Source organism: Xiphias gladius, chromosome 4, assembly GCF_016859285.1.
Source record: "Xiphias gladius isolate SHS-SW01 ecotype Sanya breed wild chromosome 4, ASM1685928v1, whole genome shotgun sequence".
Taxonomy (NCBI): domain Eukaryota; kingdom Metazoa; phylum Chordata; class Actinopteri; order Istiophoriformes; family Xiphiidae; genus Xiphias; species Xiphias gladius.
In genome coordinates, this window is record NC_053403.1 from 10,808,045 (window position 1) to 10,829,880 (window position 21,836).

General features: G+C 41.1%; 2 protein-coding genes across 3 annotated transcripts; one reads left to right on the forward strand and one right to left on the reverse strand.

The window, feature by feature from the left end:
* Positions 1 to 146: 146 nt before the first annotated feature.
* Positions 147 to 4,228, forward strand: cep57l1 (centrosomal protein 57, like 1). The gene is made up of 11 exons (XM_040124505.1): positions 147 to 391; positions 1,118 to 1,289; positions 1,404 to 1,574; positions 1,689 to 1,810; positions 2,121 to 2,234; positions 2,323 to 2,400; positions 2,631 to 2,720; positions 2,824 to 2,895; positions 2,989 to 3,251; positions 3,345 to 3,489; positions 3,625 to 4,228. The coding sequence occupies exons 1-11, from the start codon at positions 371 to 373 to the stop codon at positions 3,829 to 3,831; spliced, it is 1,455 nt and encodes a 484-aa protein (XP_039980439.1). The 5' UTR covers positions 147 to 370; the 3' UTR covers positions 3,832 to 4,228.
* Positions 4,229 to 11,270: 7,042 nt separating this feature from the next.
* cd164 (CD164 molecule, sialomucin) lies at positions 11,271 to 20,939 on the reverse strand. 2 transcript variants are annotated; one of them, XM_040125440.1, is made up of 6 exons: positions 20,607 to 20,937; positions 19,817 to 19,888; positions 14,019 to 14,084; positions 13,509 to 13,601; positions 12,489 to 12,554; positions 11,271 to 12,378 (listed from the first exon to the last, which is right to left on the reverse strand). In XM_040125440.1, exons 1-6 carry the CDS (start codon positions 20,674 to 20,676, stop codon positions 12,203 to 12,205), a joined length of 543 nt encoding a protein of 180 aa, XP_039981374.1. In that variant the 5' UTR covers positions 20,677 to 20,937; the 3' UTR covers positions 11,271 to 12,202. The 2 variants fall into 2 exon arrangements, with proteins under 2 accessions (XP_039981374.1, XP_039981375.1); XM_040125441.1 differs by lacking the exon at positions 13,509 to 13,601 and having other exon boundaries at positions 20,607 to 20,939.
* Between the last annotated feature and the right edge of the window lie 897 nt (positions 20,940 to 21,836).

Here is a 21,836-nt window from a genome sequence, read left to right on the forward strand (position 1 = left end):
AGAAGCAGAAAGGGAACAGGTGAAATTAGCCTACTGTCATATAAATCATATAAAATCGTAAGACGGTGTTTCCGTGACACTTTACCAGATGTCGGTATGTATCGTTAACTACATTGAAAAGTGAGGAACTCTGTTGATAGCGGAGGTGGAGGAGGAAACAGCGCGCAGGCGGAACCACAGTGAGGAGGGCGGCGAAGTGGAGGGAAATTTAAAAAGTCCGGACTGCCTGGAGGTGGCAGAGCAACTGAGCCGCTCGAAGAAGTCAGTTAGCTACATTAAAATCGTTTTCCAACTTACACAAGCAGTTTGGGAACATCAGATATAAACTTATGATCAGTTTCCAAACGGGTATGACCGTCTTATCCACAGAATGGAGACTTATCACAATCAGGTAACATTTGCTAATCAGCCGTTAGCTGCGACAGTGGCTAACACATTCGCTTTTGGTCTAGTTCGCTTCAGCCAAGTTGTCGTTTGCGGCCGGGTTATCTGAAGGAGCTTTACTCTTGGTTTTTGTTGCGTCTATCAAACGTAACATAGGCGAGGACTGTTGCAAAGGGGAGGTCGTTAGTTCTCATTTATGCTAACGAGATAACAAACTAGTTCAACGGTTTTCGTTAATAAGCCGGCTTGATTTTGCTTACGAAACATTAGCAGGGTTGGAATTGCTTCAGCTTTTCATGAGATTCACGGTGCACTTGTTTATAAAACAGCCTCCTTGTTGCAGAAAGCCGGTGCACTGGGATGAGTCGATTAACCTGTCAACGTCAGTCGCTAGTCAGAATTTATCGACAGCAATTTTGACAATCGGTCAATCATTTAAATCGTTTACCCTGGAAACATACCGAGCTCGTCTGCTTCCAGCTCCATAAATGTGAGCATTTGTTGTTTTCTGTGTTTTATATAATTGTGAATTGCAAATCTTTGGGAATTGAACTCGTAGTCGAACAACCCATATGAAGATCTCACCTTGGGCTTTGAGAACTTATTGGTTCGCATTCTATGTATAGATAGATAGATGGATAGATAGATATCGTCGACCAATTAACTGATAATGAAGTTGACCTTTAGTTGCAACCCTTGTACAGTTTCTAAAGAAACCTCCTCCCATCTGTAGTTTTTAGACTCGCCCTCCAAAAACAGTTACATTGGGAGCTATTACCAGCCTCCAGACAGGATACTACCAATACCAAGACAGCTGGAGTTCTCTGGACCCTCATCCATTAGAATGGACCCACAAATCACCAGCCTCCAGGTGTCTCAGACCAAACCTAATATTGACAGCGAAGGTATGGCACAGCCATTATGTCAAGTTTTTTTTGTCTCATACAATGTTTTTGTTATGGCCAGCTAATTTCCCAATTACCTGGTATACTTTTCTGTGCTTATTAACTCCTCTCCAGCTGTTGTCGATGCACTGAAGACCCTGCAGGAGAAAATTAGGCGGTTGGAGCTGGAAAGGAAGCGGGCGGAGAGGAGCTACCAGCAGTTCTCCCATGATGCTCAGAAGCATCAGCAGGTCACAGCATCTTACACAGCCAGCCTGCCTGAGACCAATAACATTGGCAGGAAGGGTAAGTGATGGAAAAACCTCTGTGCTGGATTTTCTTAGACGCTGTGAAAATGCTGAAAAAAAACTTTTCGCTAGATGTTTTTTTTAATAGTTGTGTCTGTGTTTATAATACCAGAGCTGGACTCCAAGCTCCGTTCTGCAGAGGCCCGTTGTAAGGTTCTTGAGAAGCAGCTGGACTACATGAGGAAGATGGTTGCAAACGCTAAGAAGGAGAGGAATGCTCTCATGGAGAATCAGGTAGTTCAAAAAGCTACAAACTGAAGAAACAAAATTCATTAACAAATCTATCTTTAAAAGTAGATCCTAACTATAAGCCTGTCATAAGCAGGGTAGGGTTTAGAGGAATTGTAGTCTGTAAAAACAGGTTTAAAATCTTTTAAACAAAAGTAAATTCACTCTTTTACAAAAGGGTAACAAGTGATATTTAAATCCTAACCCTTTTCATCATCAGTGTTCCACTACTTCCCAGCATTTCTGGATGTACTGGTAGTGGCAAAAAATGCATGTTACAAAACCATCATAAAATCTCTGTTTACCTTCCCACTAGGCTTCACTGCAGAACCAGCAGCCGAGCAGCTCAAACGCCCAAACTCAGCGGGAGAAGCTGGAGAAACTTGAATCCGAGTGTCTCAAATTGAGCAGAACCCAAACGGCAGCAGAGGTCATTCACGGTTTTCCGGTTGATTATTCCAAACATTAATCGTCACAAGCAGAATGATAATCATTATTACGGTGCATTTTGCTTCCAGATGAAGCTTTCCATTCTGGAGCAAAAACTACTGAAAGAAGAGCATGAGCGTAAACTTGTGCAGGAAAAAGCAGATGAGGTCAGCTACATTGACGCTTTGTTTTTTAATTCTCCTAATTTTTTTGGTGTTTTTACATCACAATCCCATTACTTTTAGTTTCTATTGAATTATCTCTCGTGGGTATTTAAGTTACATTAAAGTCACTGCCAACTCACATAATGTTAAAATTTCAACAAAGAATCTTTACAAGGAAAAAAAAGACAAAGAAACCGCTGACTTTAACCATGCTGTTGTTTCCATGTCCACAGCTGCAGAGGGAGCTGGACATCAGCCTTCAATTGTCCATGCCAACTACTGAAGAGATAAAGCCAAAAAAGAAAACAAAAAAGGCCATCAAGGTGCTTTTCTTACCGATAAAGCTTATTACCTTCCTGTATTTAGTTGATGAGAAAAAATATTTTCTTGAATTATAGTAGTGACACCAGTTGTCTTCTCATTCAGAAAACCTCTAAACAGAATCAGCTGGCATCACCAGGCGGCCCAAGGTGCAAAATGCCTTTTGTTGCAGGAACGGTATGTGAGTCCTGATGCTCTGCGCTAGCTCTAAGAACCACGTATTATTCCGGGTTTTTTTGATAGATTTTGATTGCGCTCTGTCTGTCACAGTCGATAAGCCCGAGCCATTCGGTCCACGCCAACGTACAAAGTATCCTTCACATGATGAAGCACCACCAGCCCCAGCTGTGTGAACGAGTGAGTGCTCTGCACAGGTCTGGCTGCGGAGCCAAGAAAAGCCTCCGAAAGGACTTTTCTCCATCTTCCACTGCTTTTAGGAAGCCTGATAGCCTGCCGGAGCAAGCAGATCCGTCACTGAGCTCACTGTCAGACCTGCTCTTGGCTTTGCAGGATGAGCTTGGACAGATGAGCTTGTGAGTAAGCTTTTTTATTTTTTTATTTTTTTTAATTGTTTTGTTGAACTTTTTCTTTCCAAATTTACTAACCTGTGTCTGCATTTTCGTCAGTGAGCATCAGGAGTTGGTGCGTCAGATCGATGCAACCCAACATCGGGAGCAGAAGCAGGATCTGCACAGAGAACTGGAGAGGCTGGTGGCCAGGATGGAAGAGAAGGGAGTTCAGATCACTAAGCTCCGCAAACACCAGCAGACGGTGAGTGAACCACCACTCAGTATACAACTTAGACTGTAAAGATGGTCAATGATACAATTTCTTTTGTTATAAGGGAACGTAATTGTGTTGATAGGTGTGGGTGTCTGATGTTTTCTGTCTTCTGCTCCTGCACAGGTCCAGAAATTGACCCAGAGCCAGCCGTGTGCCGAGGAACACGCAGCCAAGAAGTTGAGTGGGATCAGGCCACCTGTTCCCTCTCTTGTTAAGGCTAAACAGAAGGGTAAGAAAGGTGGGACCGCCCACAATAACCTGCACCTTCTCCGAGAGACCCAGAAGTTCAGAGACAGCCTCAAACAAGACGACCTCTGCTGGGAAACATGAGGTTCTCTGCAAGACCATTCTGTGTGCAGGCTTTGATCCTACAGCTGGATGAACCACCAGGCTCCCCTTGGTTCCTGTCAGTTTGTTTTCCCCTCTCTTCAATCGGGCTCTGGGCCATTTTTAGTAATAGATGAAAAGAGGGAATAAAGTGTTTTACACAGAACTTGATAATGTGTTGATCATAAAATAAATTAAGCAATGGGCGATTGAGTTAAATGAAATCTTGCACATACAGGGTCCTTTATAGGTCGAGGGTATAGTTTATGAACCATTACTTTAACCAGCCTAAAAATGATGTGACTTGAGTGTGTTTCATGATGTATATATCATCGCAAATGAGGCTGGAATAATTTATTTTTAATATTTTTAATTTTTAATAAAGCTTATTCTCTCTACATAATGTATATACATTTTTTGTTCACATTTTACCTCTGCCCCTCACAAGTTTCTCTCTAATTCTGCCCCATTGTTTGGACTTCATACTGAGAACCACTAGGTGGCAGTGCTCAGCCTACATCTTTTGTACAAAAAGACTGCCCCCCCCCCTTGACGCACCATACAGTCGCATGGACAATAATAAGATAGAACTTCATAATTCGGCATGCAGCGTAAAGCTCCTTCCGTCTCGAGCAGTCCACAATAGAGAAGAACCAAGAGGGACAGTGAACTCTTGCAACAGCAGCTGGCTGGACAGCTGAGTAAATGTAGCTCTAACCACAGGACAAACGGATGTGGTTTCTATCACTGTGCAAAAGTGGGACGAACTGGTATTTGCCACAGGATTTTGCACTTTCACACAGCCAAAACGACTCTGCTCTCGTAAATTCAACTATGATCGCTATTACCCATCTTAATTGTAGGCAGATGAAATGATAGGACACATTTCTGGTATGGCTGAGGCTTTTATATTTGCTCTCTGTTTATTTGATCCAGCCACCTTTTATGGGATAAATAGCCACATGTGAAGCTGCCTCATAGCATTCCTGCATTATCTCCTCATTATCAGGCCTCTGTCAACATTTTTATTGTAACACCAGGTCACATTTTTGATCCACAAGAAGCATTTTTAACCTTAAATCTTATCTCAGTCACTCCCTGAACCACAAATAACTGCACAACCAACTCTATAAGGGTCGTTTAGTCACAAATTGCTGATATAAAAGCCTAAAATAAAAACTGTGAGTATCCCTTACTGCTCTGCCCAAGGTTCTGGGTCATGGGAGAAGAAAACAGCTGATTGTTATTGTTTCTCTCTACATTCAGCCTTTTCATTTCATTATCTAGCTAACATTGCTTGGTTCTGGTATTCTTGGCATGATCCAGAGTTCACTGGACGGTTAAATGGACTGAGCTGGTGTATTAGAGAGAGAGACTAAACCTAATGCATTGTTTCCCTGTGCTGCAATATTAGATTACTGAACAAGGCTGGACACAGCAATCAGGTTAGCTGAGGCAAGTCAAGACCCCTCCATAGCCACATATACAACCCATCCAGCCCCTCCTATTCTCTCTCCCCTGACCTTGCAACTCTGGTACCTTGTGACTGCACACCCCTCTGTTTGTCTGGTATTGAATAGCAATGGTGTGTTCAGAGAGCAGTGCATGTAGGAGGACCGGGCAGTTGAGTGTGTGCCAGGCATTTTGCTGTGGGTGTGTGAGAGGACTGCCTATAAACAGCTCCTGGTCCATTGTCGTATGAAGATGAAGATATGTCCACAGTGTAACATTCAAACAAGAACAAGGAGTACATTTGTGTACAGGGCGTTTCTTGAAGGGGTTACAAATTTATACTGAGGAAGAAAAAAAAGAAACATGACAGTGTGTGAATACAAGTTTATTGGTCACCGGCAAGTTGGCTGACTGTAGGATTTTCCACTTCTTCGTGAAAGGGCTATAAGAGATGTAGCATCACAAGGTTTGCCATCTCTGTCCGTTAACAGCAAAGAGAAAGTGCAGAGTTGCAAACTGGTTTTAATTGTGAGAGAGATGTTTGGCTTGGTTGTCCCCAAAATAAATAAATAAATAAATAAAGACTCTCTCCTGAAACCCTCTTTGGTTCAGTGAAACAGTGCCAGCTGGGAACTCTGGGCCACTGGAAGAATAACAGTCTGCTCAGCTCAAACACATACCGTACACACACACACACACACACACACCTCATTCAAAAATGTCTTCAACTGTACTTCTTGAGTGTGCACGCACAGGTCCACATGCTCACTAGCATTTTCCTATAGAGCTGTTCGTTTTTGCCACATAAGCAGAACCTTGCCGTGAACTTGGAAACCGACCGTGTGTCCTGTCAACACAGCGAAAAACAGGGGGTGGTGTCTTTGGTTTTGAGTGTCGTTGCTCAGTTTGACTCTTAATGGTACACGACAGCAAATAATGCCAGTGTCGTTGACACTTTTCACAAACATGTTGACTTCCACTTTACACAGAAACAGAGCAGTGAATATCAAGGTAATGCCATAAACGATGTGTGCAGTAAAGTGAACACCAGTTCCCCCAACTAACTTTGTTACATGCAGGGTAATTTATGTAGACTTCCAGAAAAAGCTGTGACCATATAAATGACTGAGGATATTTTGTATGAGTATCGGCCAAAGGGGGGCACTAGTGTCTCCATAAAATCCACTATGTTAACAGATGGAGCAGTGGCTCTCAACTTTTGACTTGTGAGACCAGTGAAGCAGTGTCCATTTGTGAACCCTCACCATGGGTTATGTCCTTGTGGGCATGAGCTGTGAGCAGTTCATTTTACGATTGTTTCATTCAAGGGATTTTTACTTATTTTTTTTACAGTATCAAGTATTTCACCAACAAAAAAAAAAGTAAAAATCTGAAATAAAACAGAAAACATATACATAGCTATGAGGGGTGTTTTTCCTGTCTTATCCCTTTAATCATCTGGTGAATACTCAGGTTTATTTCAGGAGCCCATGAAAGGTCCTAAGCAGAAGGTTGCGAACCACCTCACTTTACTAGATTTTCAGGCAGATTATGGAGATGGTGGGGGGAGTGTTGGGGTGGGGATGGATCCTGCAAAATCATACAATTCTGTCAATAGGAATCCGATTATGCCTGTAAATTTATATCAGAGCTCTTCTGAGTAGACTCCAAGCATATTGAACAACACACATGAGCACGAGAAGCTGGCCCAAAGGTAAAACTTACGTGAGTAACAGATCATGTTGAAAAATAAAATCTTACTTGACATGTCAGTTTATCAGCCAAATGAGACCAAAAGGTGTAAAGAAAAAAATACTTTTATGCTTTTTGACTTTGGTGTAGGGAGTTACATAAAATACCACACTAGCTAACGTCTTTAAGGTAAATATGAAACTAACCCCAGCCGCCGACAGTAGTTAAGTACTTTTACTCAAGTACGGTACCGAGTAGAAAGTGGATGTACTTGGACTTTACTTCAGTTTTTCTATTTTAATGACACTTTCTACTTCTACTCCACTACACTGGAAATATTGTACATTTTTACTCCACTACATTTGGCAGCTAAAGTTACTGGTTACTTTCAAAATTAAGAATTAACGTAAAAAATTTATGAAGAACATTTAAAAGATGATTTTTTTGTAAAAGATAAAACTATATAAACTATTTTATATACTATATGTAGTATGTAAAATGAGAGTTTAACTGATTAGTCATTTAATAGTGAATTATTAGAAAATGGTTGAAGTGTTTTCATCATTTAGAATTGATCATTTTGAGACTTCGACTGTAGGCTGGATAAGACAAGGCATTTGAAGGTGTCACTTTGGGCTCTGGGTAACTTCTCGCAATTTTTCTTACGTTTTACAAACCAAACAATGGATTGATCGAGAAAGTCAGCAGATTAATCCATAATAAAATAATCATTGGTTGCAGCCCTATAAAAAAAAAAAAAAATAGCTTAACCTCAACCAACTACAAGAGTAAAATGCTGCTGACACATTAATACGCGAGTAAAGATAATCTACAGATATAGTAATATAATAGTAGAACAGACTAAGCTCAGTTTAGTACAGAGTCTGGAAACATTTAGCCAGGTTCGGTCCAGAGGTATCAAATATGCCTAGAAATACATTTATTGATAATTCAAGCTGTCGCAGGTAAAGTGTGCTGAATGTAAGGGGGTTCCTATATGTCTAGATACTGTAAGTATGATTTGACTGCTAATTTCCTTTTCAACAAGAGAACTTGTTGACCTAGCTTTAGCTACACACACAGGGCAAGACAAAGCAAAAAGCCTGAACCTGATACCCTCTGTTGTCCAGGCAACTAGCCTTTCAATTGTAACCATGGGGATGGAGCCTTACACTGAGTCCCGGCCGTGTCTCACTGTCCCACTTCGTCATGTAAATTACCAGCTCGAAGAAAGTTGACCCTGCTGTCAAATGAAAGGTAAACATGGTGATTTGTTTAACAATATTCAAACTTTATTGGTTTAATATTGTGAAACTAAAGGCAACACTAGAAAACAAGGCAAAGAAATAAAAGGTTTAGGGGAAAAGGGGGGCACAAAATAAGCATTAAACAGTTCAGGAGGCATTGTGGCACCTGCAAGTGTCTACATATGGCTGTATGTGTTAAAGTGGGGTGGGAGCAAAGCCAAAAACTCGTACCTACAAGACTGATGGCCTTTAACACAATTGGTTGGACAAAAAAAAAAAAAAAAAAGTATGGCACTACAATTTGTGCCGATAGCAATAAATCCACAAAGCAAAGGAGGGAATCAAAAAAGCTTTTTACTCATCGCTCTTGGAGCTGAACACCGCAAGGCTGAAAACTGATAGGAGCCCACCACATGACCAAGCAAATTTGGATTTTGAATGTGAAATCCTACAGGAGAAAAAAACGAGTCACTCAATGCAGCAATTGTAAATTACAACCAAAGTGGAGTTCAAGTTACCGTGTGACTGTTTGCATTATGGAGGAAATGCTGCAGTAGAGAACACCAGAGGTCTGTGGCTGTGGTTGCAACATTATCAATGAGTTATTTCATGGCAATGAGTCAGTGACGAGTTGTCCAAGCTATAACCAGGCCTCACCTAGCTGAAAACTATGCCAAACAAGGGCTGGTCATATCAATTTAGCAGCATTACACATAACAGCTATAATTCTATTGTGTGATTGGACAAAATGTAGGTATTTAAATGCTGTTGAGATGCCGGTCGCAAGTATTCCGAGTACATCTAACTAATTTTTTTTTCCCACTTCTCAAACAAAAGCAGCCTGATAGCTGCCCAGACAGCTTGTCACTGGCAAATGCTCTGTGGATTTGATCGAGAAGTTAAGGCTGAGCATGTTAAAAAAAAAAAAAAAGAGAGACATTTAAGCAGAATACAACACAGAAAAACCACTTCACAGGGGTCTGAAAGTGCTGAGTCCCATTGATATTTAATAGGTGTGGCATATCATCTTCCAAACTACAACTATATATGTATATTAACTGAATAAGGCACTTTTCCTTAAGAGGTGCAGGGACTGAGTTACTTGGAGGAGTAGCTGCAGAGAGGCAACACAATGGACATCTATTGGTATCCATGGATACCAGAGGTGTTTTGACACACCACAATGTCAACATGGGAATCTGTGTTGTTAATGAATGCAGCTACCATGTCGAAAGCAGAGAGCACTCTGACTCGATTCAGTGGGTACACAGCGTATCGCTCAGTATCAGTGAATCAAACCCAAATATGTCTCCAAATTTGGTGCGAAGGGACTTCTCATGCAGGGAATGAAAAAAAATGGGTGCAGCTAAGGCAAAACTCTCTGGCCTGCTCGCCGCACGTGGGTCTTTGGGCTGTAGCCTAGTGCCACCAGGTGACTGTGGGTTGAAAGGCGTGTTAATGGTGAGAGCAGCAAAAAAAAAAAACCATGTAACCCTAAATTACGCGAGCCAAAACAAACGGGAAGAAAAGAGAAAAACAAAAATCTGCAATCATGAATTTCTAAATGTTGGTAGTCATACAAAAACAAGCTGATTATTCATCCATTATCTACTTAATATTCAAGACTGAGTATTTATACAAGCATCAAATTTTTTGTGTGTTTTCTTTTTTTTTTTTTGGCTGAACAGACAAAAACATTTACAAATACAAAGTTACAAAACAAAGCTTGTCAGTGCAATGCTCAATTTCAATGCCAAAACCGAGGACTTTGGCTCAATGCACACTGTTTCAAGGCATTTTTTTCAACTAGCTTACGGGCTAATCACAAATAATCAAGTGGTTTTTTTAAGTGTGTCTAAACCCTTAAGAGCATATGCAATGTGAAGAAAAAAAAAAAAAATCACAACTCCAAGCATCCAGCATGCAATAATGAAAAAAAAAAAGGCATTTAAAGAAAACATTCTCGACACTGACAAGCTGCTGCAAGCAAAATGTTCTGATAAACTCCTTCATTTAGCCTTTCCTCAGGTTGAAACCTAGAAGATAAACAAAAACGTGGCTATGTACAGGAGAGACAAATGGAAAAACAAAACAAAAAAAACAAAAAAACCCACACAGATAGCAGCAAGCTAATCAGAGAACTTGACATGAGCTCTAGCCTGGCCACTTGGTTGTTGCAATTCTGCACTACATTCGCAATCATCTCACTTACACGGCAAAAATCAGAAATCAGAGGTGCAATTCTCATATGACCAAACCAGCACTCACACAGTCCAACATTTTCACCTCAACGCACTCTTCAGTACTCACGTTTTTAAATTAAGCCGAATGTGTTTGCCATTACTTTTAAAAAAGGTACACTCCCGGATTTATAGCGGTCTGAAATTTCAGCTCATTGTTAATGTTTTGAACTTAAACACAATTTACAGCGGAGTTCTGAAACGCGAATAGTGAGATGGGAGGACATTTGGAAGCAGTATTGCGAGCTACAAAAAAGGAGAGTACCTTTAAATTATCGATTGATTCAAAGTCAGCAGTGAGAGGACCACTGGTTTCATGCACTGAATATAGTACTTATAGGGAAAAACTTCAACCCTGACTGATCAAGGCCCTCGAGTGATAACTATCTACCATATTCTTCAACAATAAAAGGCTCCTCAGTCCAGCTGGAATACTACGGATCTCACTGTTCACCAATATCAGCACCGCGATACCGTTTCTTTCACACAAACATAAACTAATGACTGCACTCAGGGCCTCAGCCAGGCCTCTCTTTAAGTCATTCTGGACATTAAAGGCACTTCACTGCTATCACTGTCCACATTGGGAAAGGTGCATGCCATTTTCTTTGTCTCCCCCCTTCTGTATTTTATATTTTTATTCAAACAAATTAATTATTTATATTTCTGAAATATTCTACAATCGTTCATTTTCACCCTTCTGACCACTCCACAGAAAGGAAGGGACAGCTCCACATTAGCAATCTGTGTGGGTAAGACTCGATGTCAGTAAAGATCAGAAATAACAGCTGGGAGATTAATGGTTGGGAAATGAACTTAATAAATGATTTATTGCATTGAACTGCTCAACCGGCAGTTGGTGTTTGACTTTTTTTTTTAAACAACTCATATTGGTTGAACAATTCCCCAGGGAATTCAACAGCAGGAAACGCACAGCACTCCTAAATGCCAAGGTAGACACCTCTCAAAATAAGACTGTTTGCCAGGAGGATTGCTAGTTTTTTCGGTCTGTCATTAGATGATTTGGTGTTGCCTTTACTCTCCCTCGCAAGTGACCCCACCTCTTTAACATCATCTATGAACACATACACATGACACAGCTGTATGGGGGGGAGGGAACCTGCCAGCGAATCGAAAGGATAAAAGCAATACTGAATCATCACATTGGTCACATTGAAGAAAATACTTGTGAGCTCAAGCAGTGTTTCCAAATCAAGATTTTAAAAATGCTGTCAGTGCTATCAGTTTGCAGCTGTACTACTCCCAAGCATCAACAGGAAAGCTACTCTTTATACATGATTAATGCTTTGACTCTCATGTGGTGAGGAGAGGGGCAGTAAATAACACCAACCCCCTCAGTTCGCTGGAAAATGTTCTTTGCAGGATGACTAACAGCATGACAGAGCTGGGAGTAGCTACCAGATGATGTAATCCATATGCTCAAAGCCTAAATGCCATAACATTAGAGATCTGCTTAGTTGTACAAGTTGGCGAGTTATCATACACACAAGGCCTGCGTGGGTGCCTTAATACAGACTACAACAGCGGCAGCAATAATGCAGGCTGAAACCACAAGGGGCACAAACATCAAAGATCTCAAAAAAGAAAAAAGAAAAAAGAAACCTGCTTGAAAACACTGTTTGAGTTTGTCGTGATGAGTGCGTGCTGAGTGGGGAGTCTTCTCTGGAAGGTTCTAGTTGGTGGGGACGGGTTGAGTGATGTGGATCCAACAGAGAAGCCGCTTCAAAGGGTGTGGTAGTTGCGGTCCTTGGACTTGCAGAATTTGTAGAGGAAGAAGATCACCGCCTGCAGCCCGAGGACCAGCACTATTCCACCGATGAAGCTTGCAGCGTCAAAGGTTGAGTTCTTGTGAGGGGCAGGAGTGGGGGAAATTGGTGTGGTACTTTTGCTGGTTCCCGCTGTGATAAGGGACGGAGCGAAAAAGAATGGAGATAAGATCCTCTTGTTTATGTACATGACAGGAAAGATTTAAAAACTTTTTCTTGCTCTCTCATAATGTCAGACTTACTTGAAGTAGTGGACACAGAGGTGGAGCTGTTACTACTATGCGTGGGGACAATGGTGGATGTATTGTCTGTAGTAGGGTCACAGTAAGAACACACACATTAGCCTTCACACCGGTAAATTTATTGGACTAGTTTCAAGTTGTACTCCTTAATATTTTATTCCTGGTTGATTTGGCGACACCCGTGGTTATCGACGTAACAGCAAGTGTGGTTTAAATATACAGCAAACACTGAAGTTTGTCGGAAAAATAACGGAGGAGCAGCTGGTGTAACTATTTATAGTGCAGCCAAACAAATACATGGTGTTTTAATACAGTAGTCGGTCAGTAATAGCTGCGACCCGAATCTGATTTCTTGCTGCATGTGGCACTAGTAGTTTTCCCTACAAAAAGCAGGGCACAGTGAACTTGCTGAGCAGTTAGAGGTGTGTAGCCTGCTGCCTGTGACTAAAACGTAACTCTTCAACTAACGGCTCACTGTGGCTGCTCCTTCTTGTTCCATTTTCTCCCTTGCCAAAAATAAAAATTATCCGCTGACCAAAAAAAAAAAAAAAATGCTAAAAATTACCGTTGTGTTGTTTTATACAAACATTTTTTTGATGGACACTAAATGCATCCTGGCGCTACTTGTGGTGAGAAATACATTGCTTTTCCTGTGACCGCTTCACAATAAAGGCCACCCTGTGTTTTGCCTGTTGGAAACTTTTAATTTTAAGCAGCAGCAATAGGAAATGTTGCAATGCAATGTTGAAATGCTGCGTGGTTTCTTGCGAATTACTTGTGCATGGAGGGAATGGAAGACTCCGGCACTAACAGACAGAGCTACTGTATAGAGAAGTCATTACAGAAATGTAAATACATTGAATGGCTATTGCTGAAAAAACCCAGGCGACGAAAAGTATCAAAAAAACGAGGTATGACTTCATGAAATTCTTGAGCATATAACAAGACCACTTGAAACCTTGTATACTGGGCAACGCAGACTACAGCAGGGGGTAGCAGAGGTTTTCAGGGATTGGTTACCTGTCGTGGGCTGAGGGGTGCTGCTGTTAAGGGCGGTGGTGACAGCAGGGGTAGCGGGGGTTGTAGGAGGTGCAGAGACAGTTGAAATCTCAGCTGTTGTGTTTTGAAAAAGAGAGCCAACACCAAGACAGGGTGTAAGAGGGGAAAGCAAGAGACACCACCCAAACAACAAGGTTAGGTACGGAAATTACACAACACTCCCTTCACTATCGCTCTGAGGCGGATGAAAATAATGTTACACCTGGCCAAGTCTTTTGGACACAAACAAAGACGACAGATGAGAAACAGACCAAAGTGCTGAGACTGACCATTAAATAACACGTTAGTTAGAGCAAAGGTAGACCCCAACAGAATCTGCAGAAATTTTTCTACTCCTAAACTTGGAGAAATGTGCTTTTTGTACAAAAAAATATGGAGTCTGCTGATTCTTTTAGAGCCTAAAAGAACACATTAATATAAAATGTTAATTTCCCACTTTGATATCTAGAACCACTATGCTGTTAGACTTACCTGAGCAGGTAGTGTTTATGCAGGTTTCGTTTCCTGCCAGAAGAGTGCTGTTGCGACAGCCAACAGCTGAAACAGAAAAGTTGCATGGATTAAATGTCCGATTCATGCTCTGAAGCACATTTCTGTGTCTTATGGTAGCAAGAGCAAAAGCACTTCATTTTAGTCATTTAAATTCAATCCTGACCCTGTTCATCTGGGCTGACAACTGGGCAACAGTAAATCATCTCCTTCAAGTCTCATTACACCCTCATTATACAGCTCACAAAGAAGCCAAATAATCACCAACATCACTGTTTCCAAAACATAATGGTCTAAATCTCAGATTGCGCATGCCATTTCATTTTTTTTTTATGTTCACAGAGAGCACACTGTTGCATCTAATGATCTCTCACTTATTCTATGCTTCCAGATAGTTAGGCAACATTATATGCGGGGGAGCAACTGTCTTTTCTGATCTCCTCTACGGGAAGGGCAGAGCTGTTGCCCGCACAGGTTCACATCCTGCAGTTGAGAGGATGGATTCCCATGCATCCAGCTGCCCCAGTCATACCGCTTGATTATTTGAAGTGGGGCACGTCTGAAACCTTTCTTGTATGCTTTTTTTTTTTTTTTTTTCATTTTCATTTTTACTATACCAGCACAGTTTCTGGCAATAAAAGCTCATGACTCAACAAGCACGGAGGACAGAAGAAGAAAATAAAGACCAGTGGTGTGAGAAGTATTCAGATCATTTCCTTGAGTAAAAGGAGCAATAAAACAATGTTAAAATTATCCATTACAAATAAAAACCCTCGATTCAAAAGTATAACTTAACTAAGAGTACAGAAGCATCATCAGCAAAATGTAATTAAAGCATCAGAAGTAAAAGTATCTGTCATGCAACTACTTTACACAGTTAGTCCGTCAGCATAAAGTAGCATAAAATGAAAATACTCAAGTAAATTACAACTGTACTCAATTACACTTCTTGAGAAAATGTACTAGATTACATCACAGTAGACTGAAGACATTTTTCCTTGTTTTATTTTATTTTTTTAAGCATTTCATTCTACTGAGTCATAATTTGATCATCTACGTGTATTGTTTTATTGTACAATCTGATTACTAATTAACCACGACAGGAAGGGACTTTGCCCTGCCATGGAGTCTTGTCTGTCCCAAATACTTCGACAAGAATTCGAGATACAGACATAATAATGATTTATTTTTTTATTCATTTATCTAAGAAATTAAATTTTGGTCATTTACAGACATAATTAACAATAGTAAGATGGAATGTCCATCCATTTGTGTCAGTTTCGTCGATTGGGACAAGTCGGCCTGTGTCGCAATGAGGAACCCATGAGTCAGCACCTTGTGACTACAGATTGTTTTCACACCCAGTTATGATGGTATTTACTTTACTGCTGTTGTACACACTTAACTGTTAACAGGTTTTATTGCAATCTTAAGTACAGACATCCACATGGCCCCGACATTTAAAGGAAATGTTCTTGATAAATTAGATACATTCATTTCTAACTTCCTTCATGTGGGGGGGGGGAGACCTAAACAGGGTTTTTCAGATTGTGCATAAGTGAAAATTTGGAATTTCAGATGTGTATGAAGTTTTGAAGATCAATAAATATATTAGATCTGAAACAGTTGGTTGATTTATAGATCAACAGAAAATGAATTGGTGACTTTCTTGATAATTGAGTAATTCTTTCATTCATTTCTTAAGCAAACCATTGCTGGTTCCTGCCTCTCAGATGTGATGCTTTTCTTTGTCATGAATAACAGTGAACTGAATATCCTTGAGTTTTGAACTGTTTGTCTTTCAAAATCAATTTGAGAGAGTCACCTTGGGCTTTTCACTACTTTCAGACACATTATAAAAGAACGAAGAGGCAGATTATTCGATAATGGAAAAAAAAAAACACATCATTACTTGCAGCCCTATTATGTATGTAACCATAATGCTGTAAAAACCTTACTTATTGCAGGACATACTAGCAGCTGAACAAAGCTTCAGAATCCAGCTTGGAACTTACTGGACATAGACACCCAAGGAGAAAACAGTAACAGTGTACAAATATGCAGCATGGCCGCACATTGCCTTCACTTGTCTCAGACCTCTCCAGAATGCTGCTTTACAGGTATTGATACTAAACATCTCAAGTAATGTGGACATGGAAAATAAATTTCCCATAAAACTTCTATAATGGTTAAATCTGCTGACAGGGGAGGCCATTAAAAGGTCTTCAACCTCTGTTTTTTTTTTGTTGATAAAAATCGCTCTTGAATGGGTTTATATGAGCATACGGGGGCATTATCATCTCAAATACGGGAACGTCGTAAAGGGAGCTGAGTCCACTCAGTGTGGTGCAACCCGGTGCTGTAGCCTTCCTACATCCTCCTTGCCTGTTGTGCGATAATCCAGAGCAACCACACCTAATGACTGTCAGCAGATGGCTGCCCATAAATTGCAGATACACCAACTTTAACAGTAAGTGAGGCTGTAGCCATTGTAGAAAACATCTTTTCGGTTGTCTCCGAATAGGGTCAAAACTGACTCACCAGCTTGCGTTACATTTTCCGCAGCTCACAGGGCTGATCCTTGCATCTTTATAGCACTGGGGTCGGATACAAACAACTACCAAATGGCTGTCCGGTCATAATTACGAGTTTGTTGAGCTCGTGATGCAAAGTTTCGGTCGAGACAGCTGTTGGTTCAATTGTGTGGTTATTGTTTTTGTTATGGGTTTTGTGGTGCTTAGTAGCTATTCTGACAGGTGTCTATTGCGGTCACTGAGCATAGACTTGTCTGTCACAACTGTTTCTCTTTGCTAAAGCAGCTTCTCCCTGTTTTTCTTGTATGTTTCCACCATTTTCCAGGCTGTTCATCCTGCCACACTACATGCTTTAGCAGTTACAAATGACCAGGAGAAATGAGCACAAACAAATCAACTGCCTCATACATTTTAAATTCAAAAAGTGAGACTTTTTATGGCTGGAAAGTTAATGACTCACTGCCTTTCTAACTGATTTGGCTGCGTCAAAGATCAAGTCGCTCTGAAAGTGTCGGATGTCTTATTTTCACTCTTTCTGCGATCCGACACTACCATCTATGTATGTCGAGCCATAAGGGAGGAGGGTTTTTCTCACTCTCCACTAGGTCAGAGGTCTGTTATCTTGCAGGCAGCTGTGAAAGGTAGGACTGGCTCTCGCACTTTTCCAAGCCGGTGACATCATCACCACCACAAGGTACGTCCGCGGCTTCAAGCCAGGGGGAATGAGTGAAAGCTTGAAGGGCTCATAACACCGCAGAAAACAGCCTCTGGGTTAAGAGGACTCAACAAGCTTTGTCACAGACCATGGCCTGTACTTAGAGGCACTACAGAACTTGCGTGTACACGTGTAACGTTTTTGAGCATCTAAACACTGGGCTGAAGGGAAATGTGCCTCTGACGCCAAAGGCTTGTTTACACAAAATGCCTAAACTGAAGATAAATCTGGTAATGACAATGTGGTAGGCGTTAGCTCACTGCAGCGATGTGGTTACACATCTTGCTTCTGCAAACCCATCTCGACTCTCCAGAGCTGATTTTTCCGGTTTTTGCAAAGTTCATATAAAATAGGTGATCCATTCTTGAGCTTGTGAGAGGCTTTAGTCATAGGCTTACTTTGTGTGTGTGTGTGTGTGTGTGTGTGTGTGTGTGTGTGTGTGTGTGTGTGTTAAGCAGTCAGCGATGTTCAATACTGTGGCAAGTGCCTGTATCCTGTGTGGTAGGTTGGTGTGAGTTATTTGTTCTGGCGGTTAACTGCACTGAGAGTCTTTGGGAAGCCAGGATAGAAGAAACCGATTTTCCAACAAGAACAAGATAAAAACTGCCAAACCTCAGTAAACATTATTTAAAAACGACATCAAATAAAAAAATAACTGCTAATCAAAGCTTTTGGAGAATAAAACAGAGACAATACTGATTAAAACTTATCAAATAAATATGATCTAAGTAAAAGATCAAATGTTGATATTTGTTTTTAATTTGGGTTTTTGTGTCTGCGGGTGAGTGATTGTTATTTCCTCCTGAGCATAGAGTGTAATTGCAAACCTGAGCAGGTTTCTCCCCTGGGAAATACAATGAGCTTAACTATCCTGTCTCCTTTGGCTCAGTAGAGATGTAAATAAATGTCAACTTGCCTGTCCTGTTCAACCGCTTAATATTTCATTAAGTAATGTATTGTCATAGGGTCTTTTAACATTCAGAGGCAAAGCAAAAGGAGGGTGTGGGATCACCAATTCTCAATGTGGCCTGTCCTGGATAGAATCAGCGCTTTTCATTGGTGAAGTTGTCAAACAGGTCAACTCCCGAGAGAAGTAAAATACCTGTGCTTGTCTTGCTAAAGTAAACTGATCTAGAAGCTTAGCTTACTGATTTTGGATTTATTTAATAAACTTGTCAGGCAGTTAAGATTACCCAAGTTGCATTACCTTCCACTCTAACGACAACTGAAATTTATGACGGGATCACAGTATACCCAAGGCATAAGTTATGAGAGTAACAACAAAAATGAAACTAATCTTCTATCCTATCTGCACACTCTTCCCTCTCCTTCCTCCCGTCCCGCAGCATGAGGATATTGCAGGCTTCCTGCCACACATCTCGCTTCCTCTCCTGTTCATTTTCTTCACAATCACTAGAAACCTGTGTGCTTCTCACTGCACAAGCTGATCTCAGGCAAACATTGGAGTAAGGCCCTCTAGGGCAATATGGTCAGTATCACAGTATTCATAAGTCTTTTTTTTTTTTTTTCCCCCCTCTTTCACTTACAAGGTTCAGGTTTTGGCCAAACACTTAGCCAGAGGTGTCCTTTCAAGCTAACTATCACACCGAATTTACACTCAATTTTATTCACATCTGCTGAGTGAACTTGTGTGAAAAACCTGCGATTTTATTATAGGATTACGTTGATTTATTGCTGCTGTATCCATAAAACTTGTAACCTTATTTACTGACACTGATAACAACATGAAAACAACCAGCTCCTCTCCTGACCTAATAAAAAAAACCAAAAAAAAAAAAAAACCATAGGGGTAACATGCAGCATGTGTTGAATGGAAAGCTGTTGACTCAGGAAACAATCTGTCATATAGTTTTTTTTAACTGAATGATGCATATTTCTGATCTCAACCAGCAGACTTCCAAATTAAGATGACAAATACCACTGGAGCATATTTCTCCACATCCCCTCTATACTGCAGAAGTCCGAGAGATTTCTCATATTCAGGGAATACATGTTTAGACAGATATTTCCATTAACATAATGAAATTACAGAGCAGTGATAAAGAGATGTAGGCGAAAGACAGCAAAACCACAATCAGAACTAAGGTGAGACTTAAATGTCCGAAAGACATTAACAACTAGCTTTGCATCCCCCGCCCTATTAATTATCTACAATGAATTTATGGTGATAAGAAATAATACTTGGTCTTTGCAGTCTCCCTTAGAATCTAGCCCAACGTAGACCCCTCACCCTACGGAGACATATGCCAGTAATTTACTCCCAAATCAGCCTGTCCAGATCCACAGATCAGGTCGGTGCTGCCAGACGATTACGATACGACTTGGGCTTCAGGACTTTTAGGCAATTTGGATGACATCCTCTAAAAGTCAGCATCCACTGCCATACATTCCCTTCATACCCAGGAATCATGTGTCCAATCAGCCCAGCTGTCTGGACAATTTAGGACACACAAAGACCAACCTGTGCCTCCCGGTCCACAACCTGCCACACATTCAGCACGGATACTCACATGTTGTGCAGTTGACCCAAAAACAGCCACTAGTCGTTACACATGAAGCACATGACATGGAGGAACATTCATCTGCAAAGAAGTCAAAAATAAGATTTAGTTATGATGGTGGGGAATAAAGGTAATTTCCTACATGTGGTAGAAAATGAAACTGCAGCTTTCCCGAGGTTGCTATGAAATTGTGTTATCAAAAAAAAAAAGGGGGGGAGGGGGTCTAACCTACTAAAACAATGTTAAATCTTTTAGCACAAAACAAACACAGCAGGGCATTACAATGTAATGAATATTAAAATGTGGCACAACAGTAGGGCAAAGGCGTTTGTCATGCAAAGGCTGTTGCATAACAAGCTGATCTAGTCCCTGGTGCCTGATCCACTGGATCTGACAATCAGGATTACACCTGTGCTGTTCCTGTTTCCACAACCCCACATGACATTAATGTTACAGCTGCACAGTTTAAAGTTCAATTTCCAGTCACACGGCTTTGCTAGCAGGCTAAAGCGATAGCTCGTCCTTACAACTTGAGTGCCAGTGGCCACCGTGGAAATAAAACAAGACAAGTTGCCCTGAGGAACATGTATTTTTTTTTTGTAAGCCTGAAAAAAGGGGTGAGTGCCAACTGTCAAAATAACAAGCGAGGCATCTAACGGGCCCTGCGGTGGTCAAATATGGAAACATACAATATAGACAGATTAAAATCGGTTTGCTGGGGGTGTCTCAACCGAGCTAAGGAGGGACACGTTCGTCTGTAGCTAGCCGCTAGCTCGGCGCGGGGAGGTCGCAAACTTACCTGAGTCCGATGCGGCTGATGCGCCAATCAGAGCCACAACTACAGCGAAAAACACCATCTTCGGGTACATGACTGCGGCCGGTTTCTTGCTCTATCTGTTCAGCAGGGGGGAAACGTATCTGGTGGGAAACGTCGAGAACGAGACTTCGGGGGATCTCACCGCTTCCTGCCCGTCTTGCGTCTGTGATCGCTGCCGCCGCTGCTGCTGCTGCTGCTGCTGCCGTTGCTGCTGCTCGCTAGCTCGCCACTTCCTACTTGACAGGTCATGTGGCACTTTTTACTGGGAGGGCTGAGAAACGTGAAGAGGACGTGAGCCGCTGGCGCGTCAAAAGGCGCGAGGGTGAGGGGCTTCTTCATTTCGTCAGTAAGGAAACTGCGAGGTCTTACTTCTGACCGGTTTTGCCTCATCGATACCTGATTTTTTTTTTTTTTTAAAAGTACACCTGTGACGCAGAACACCGATTACCGATGCGCTAAAAATAACCTCTCACGCACATGGCCGGATTGACCCGGGCCACAAATATACTCAGCCTCAAGAACAGTACATATTAGAAACTTCTAACCTTCATACTTACACCACTGGTACCCCATATGGAGCAGGTGACCCGATTAGATTTCGGAATGCCATAAATTTGCATATTTATGAGGTGAAACATTTTTTTTTTTTTTTTTTTTTTTTTAAATTTCATGTTAGCATTCTTGATAACAAGCTACTAGTGATGTGAGCATATGCGTTCTTTTGTCGTGGAGGTCATGGCGGGACATAATGCAATCCGAGTGCCTCTTGTTACACTTTGGACAGCTCAAACTGTATTTAGGCATGAACCTTTAGCTGTTTGCTCTATCGCCGCATCCTCAAAAGATTCACTTGTCGGCGTGAAAAAGAGGAGAAACCTGGGTGGCCCAGCAGTACGTTACATAATTATGTTAGAGACAAATATTTTCAGTTGCTCCCACCTTATTCTCAGCATTGTGCTTGCATTTCAGAACCTGGACAGGTTTAACCTGGGCTGCTGAATGCATTCTCAATACAGAATGACATTGGTGAATATTATGAATAACGTTGATTTGTTAATAATTGATTGTTAATAAACACCTTAAATGTAACTTTCAAAAATACAAAGAAACCTTTATAAAAGTATAATATCTCACATCTACACAGATTAATTGATGTATTTACCCTTTGGGAAAGCTAGCACACAGAGAAATTAAACTTATTTTATGTGAGTC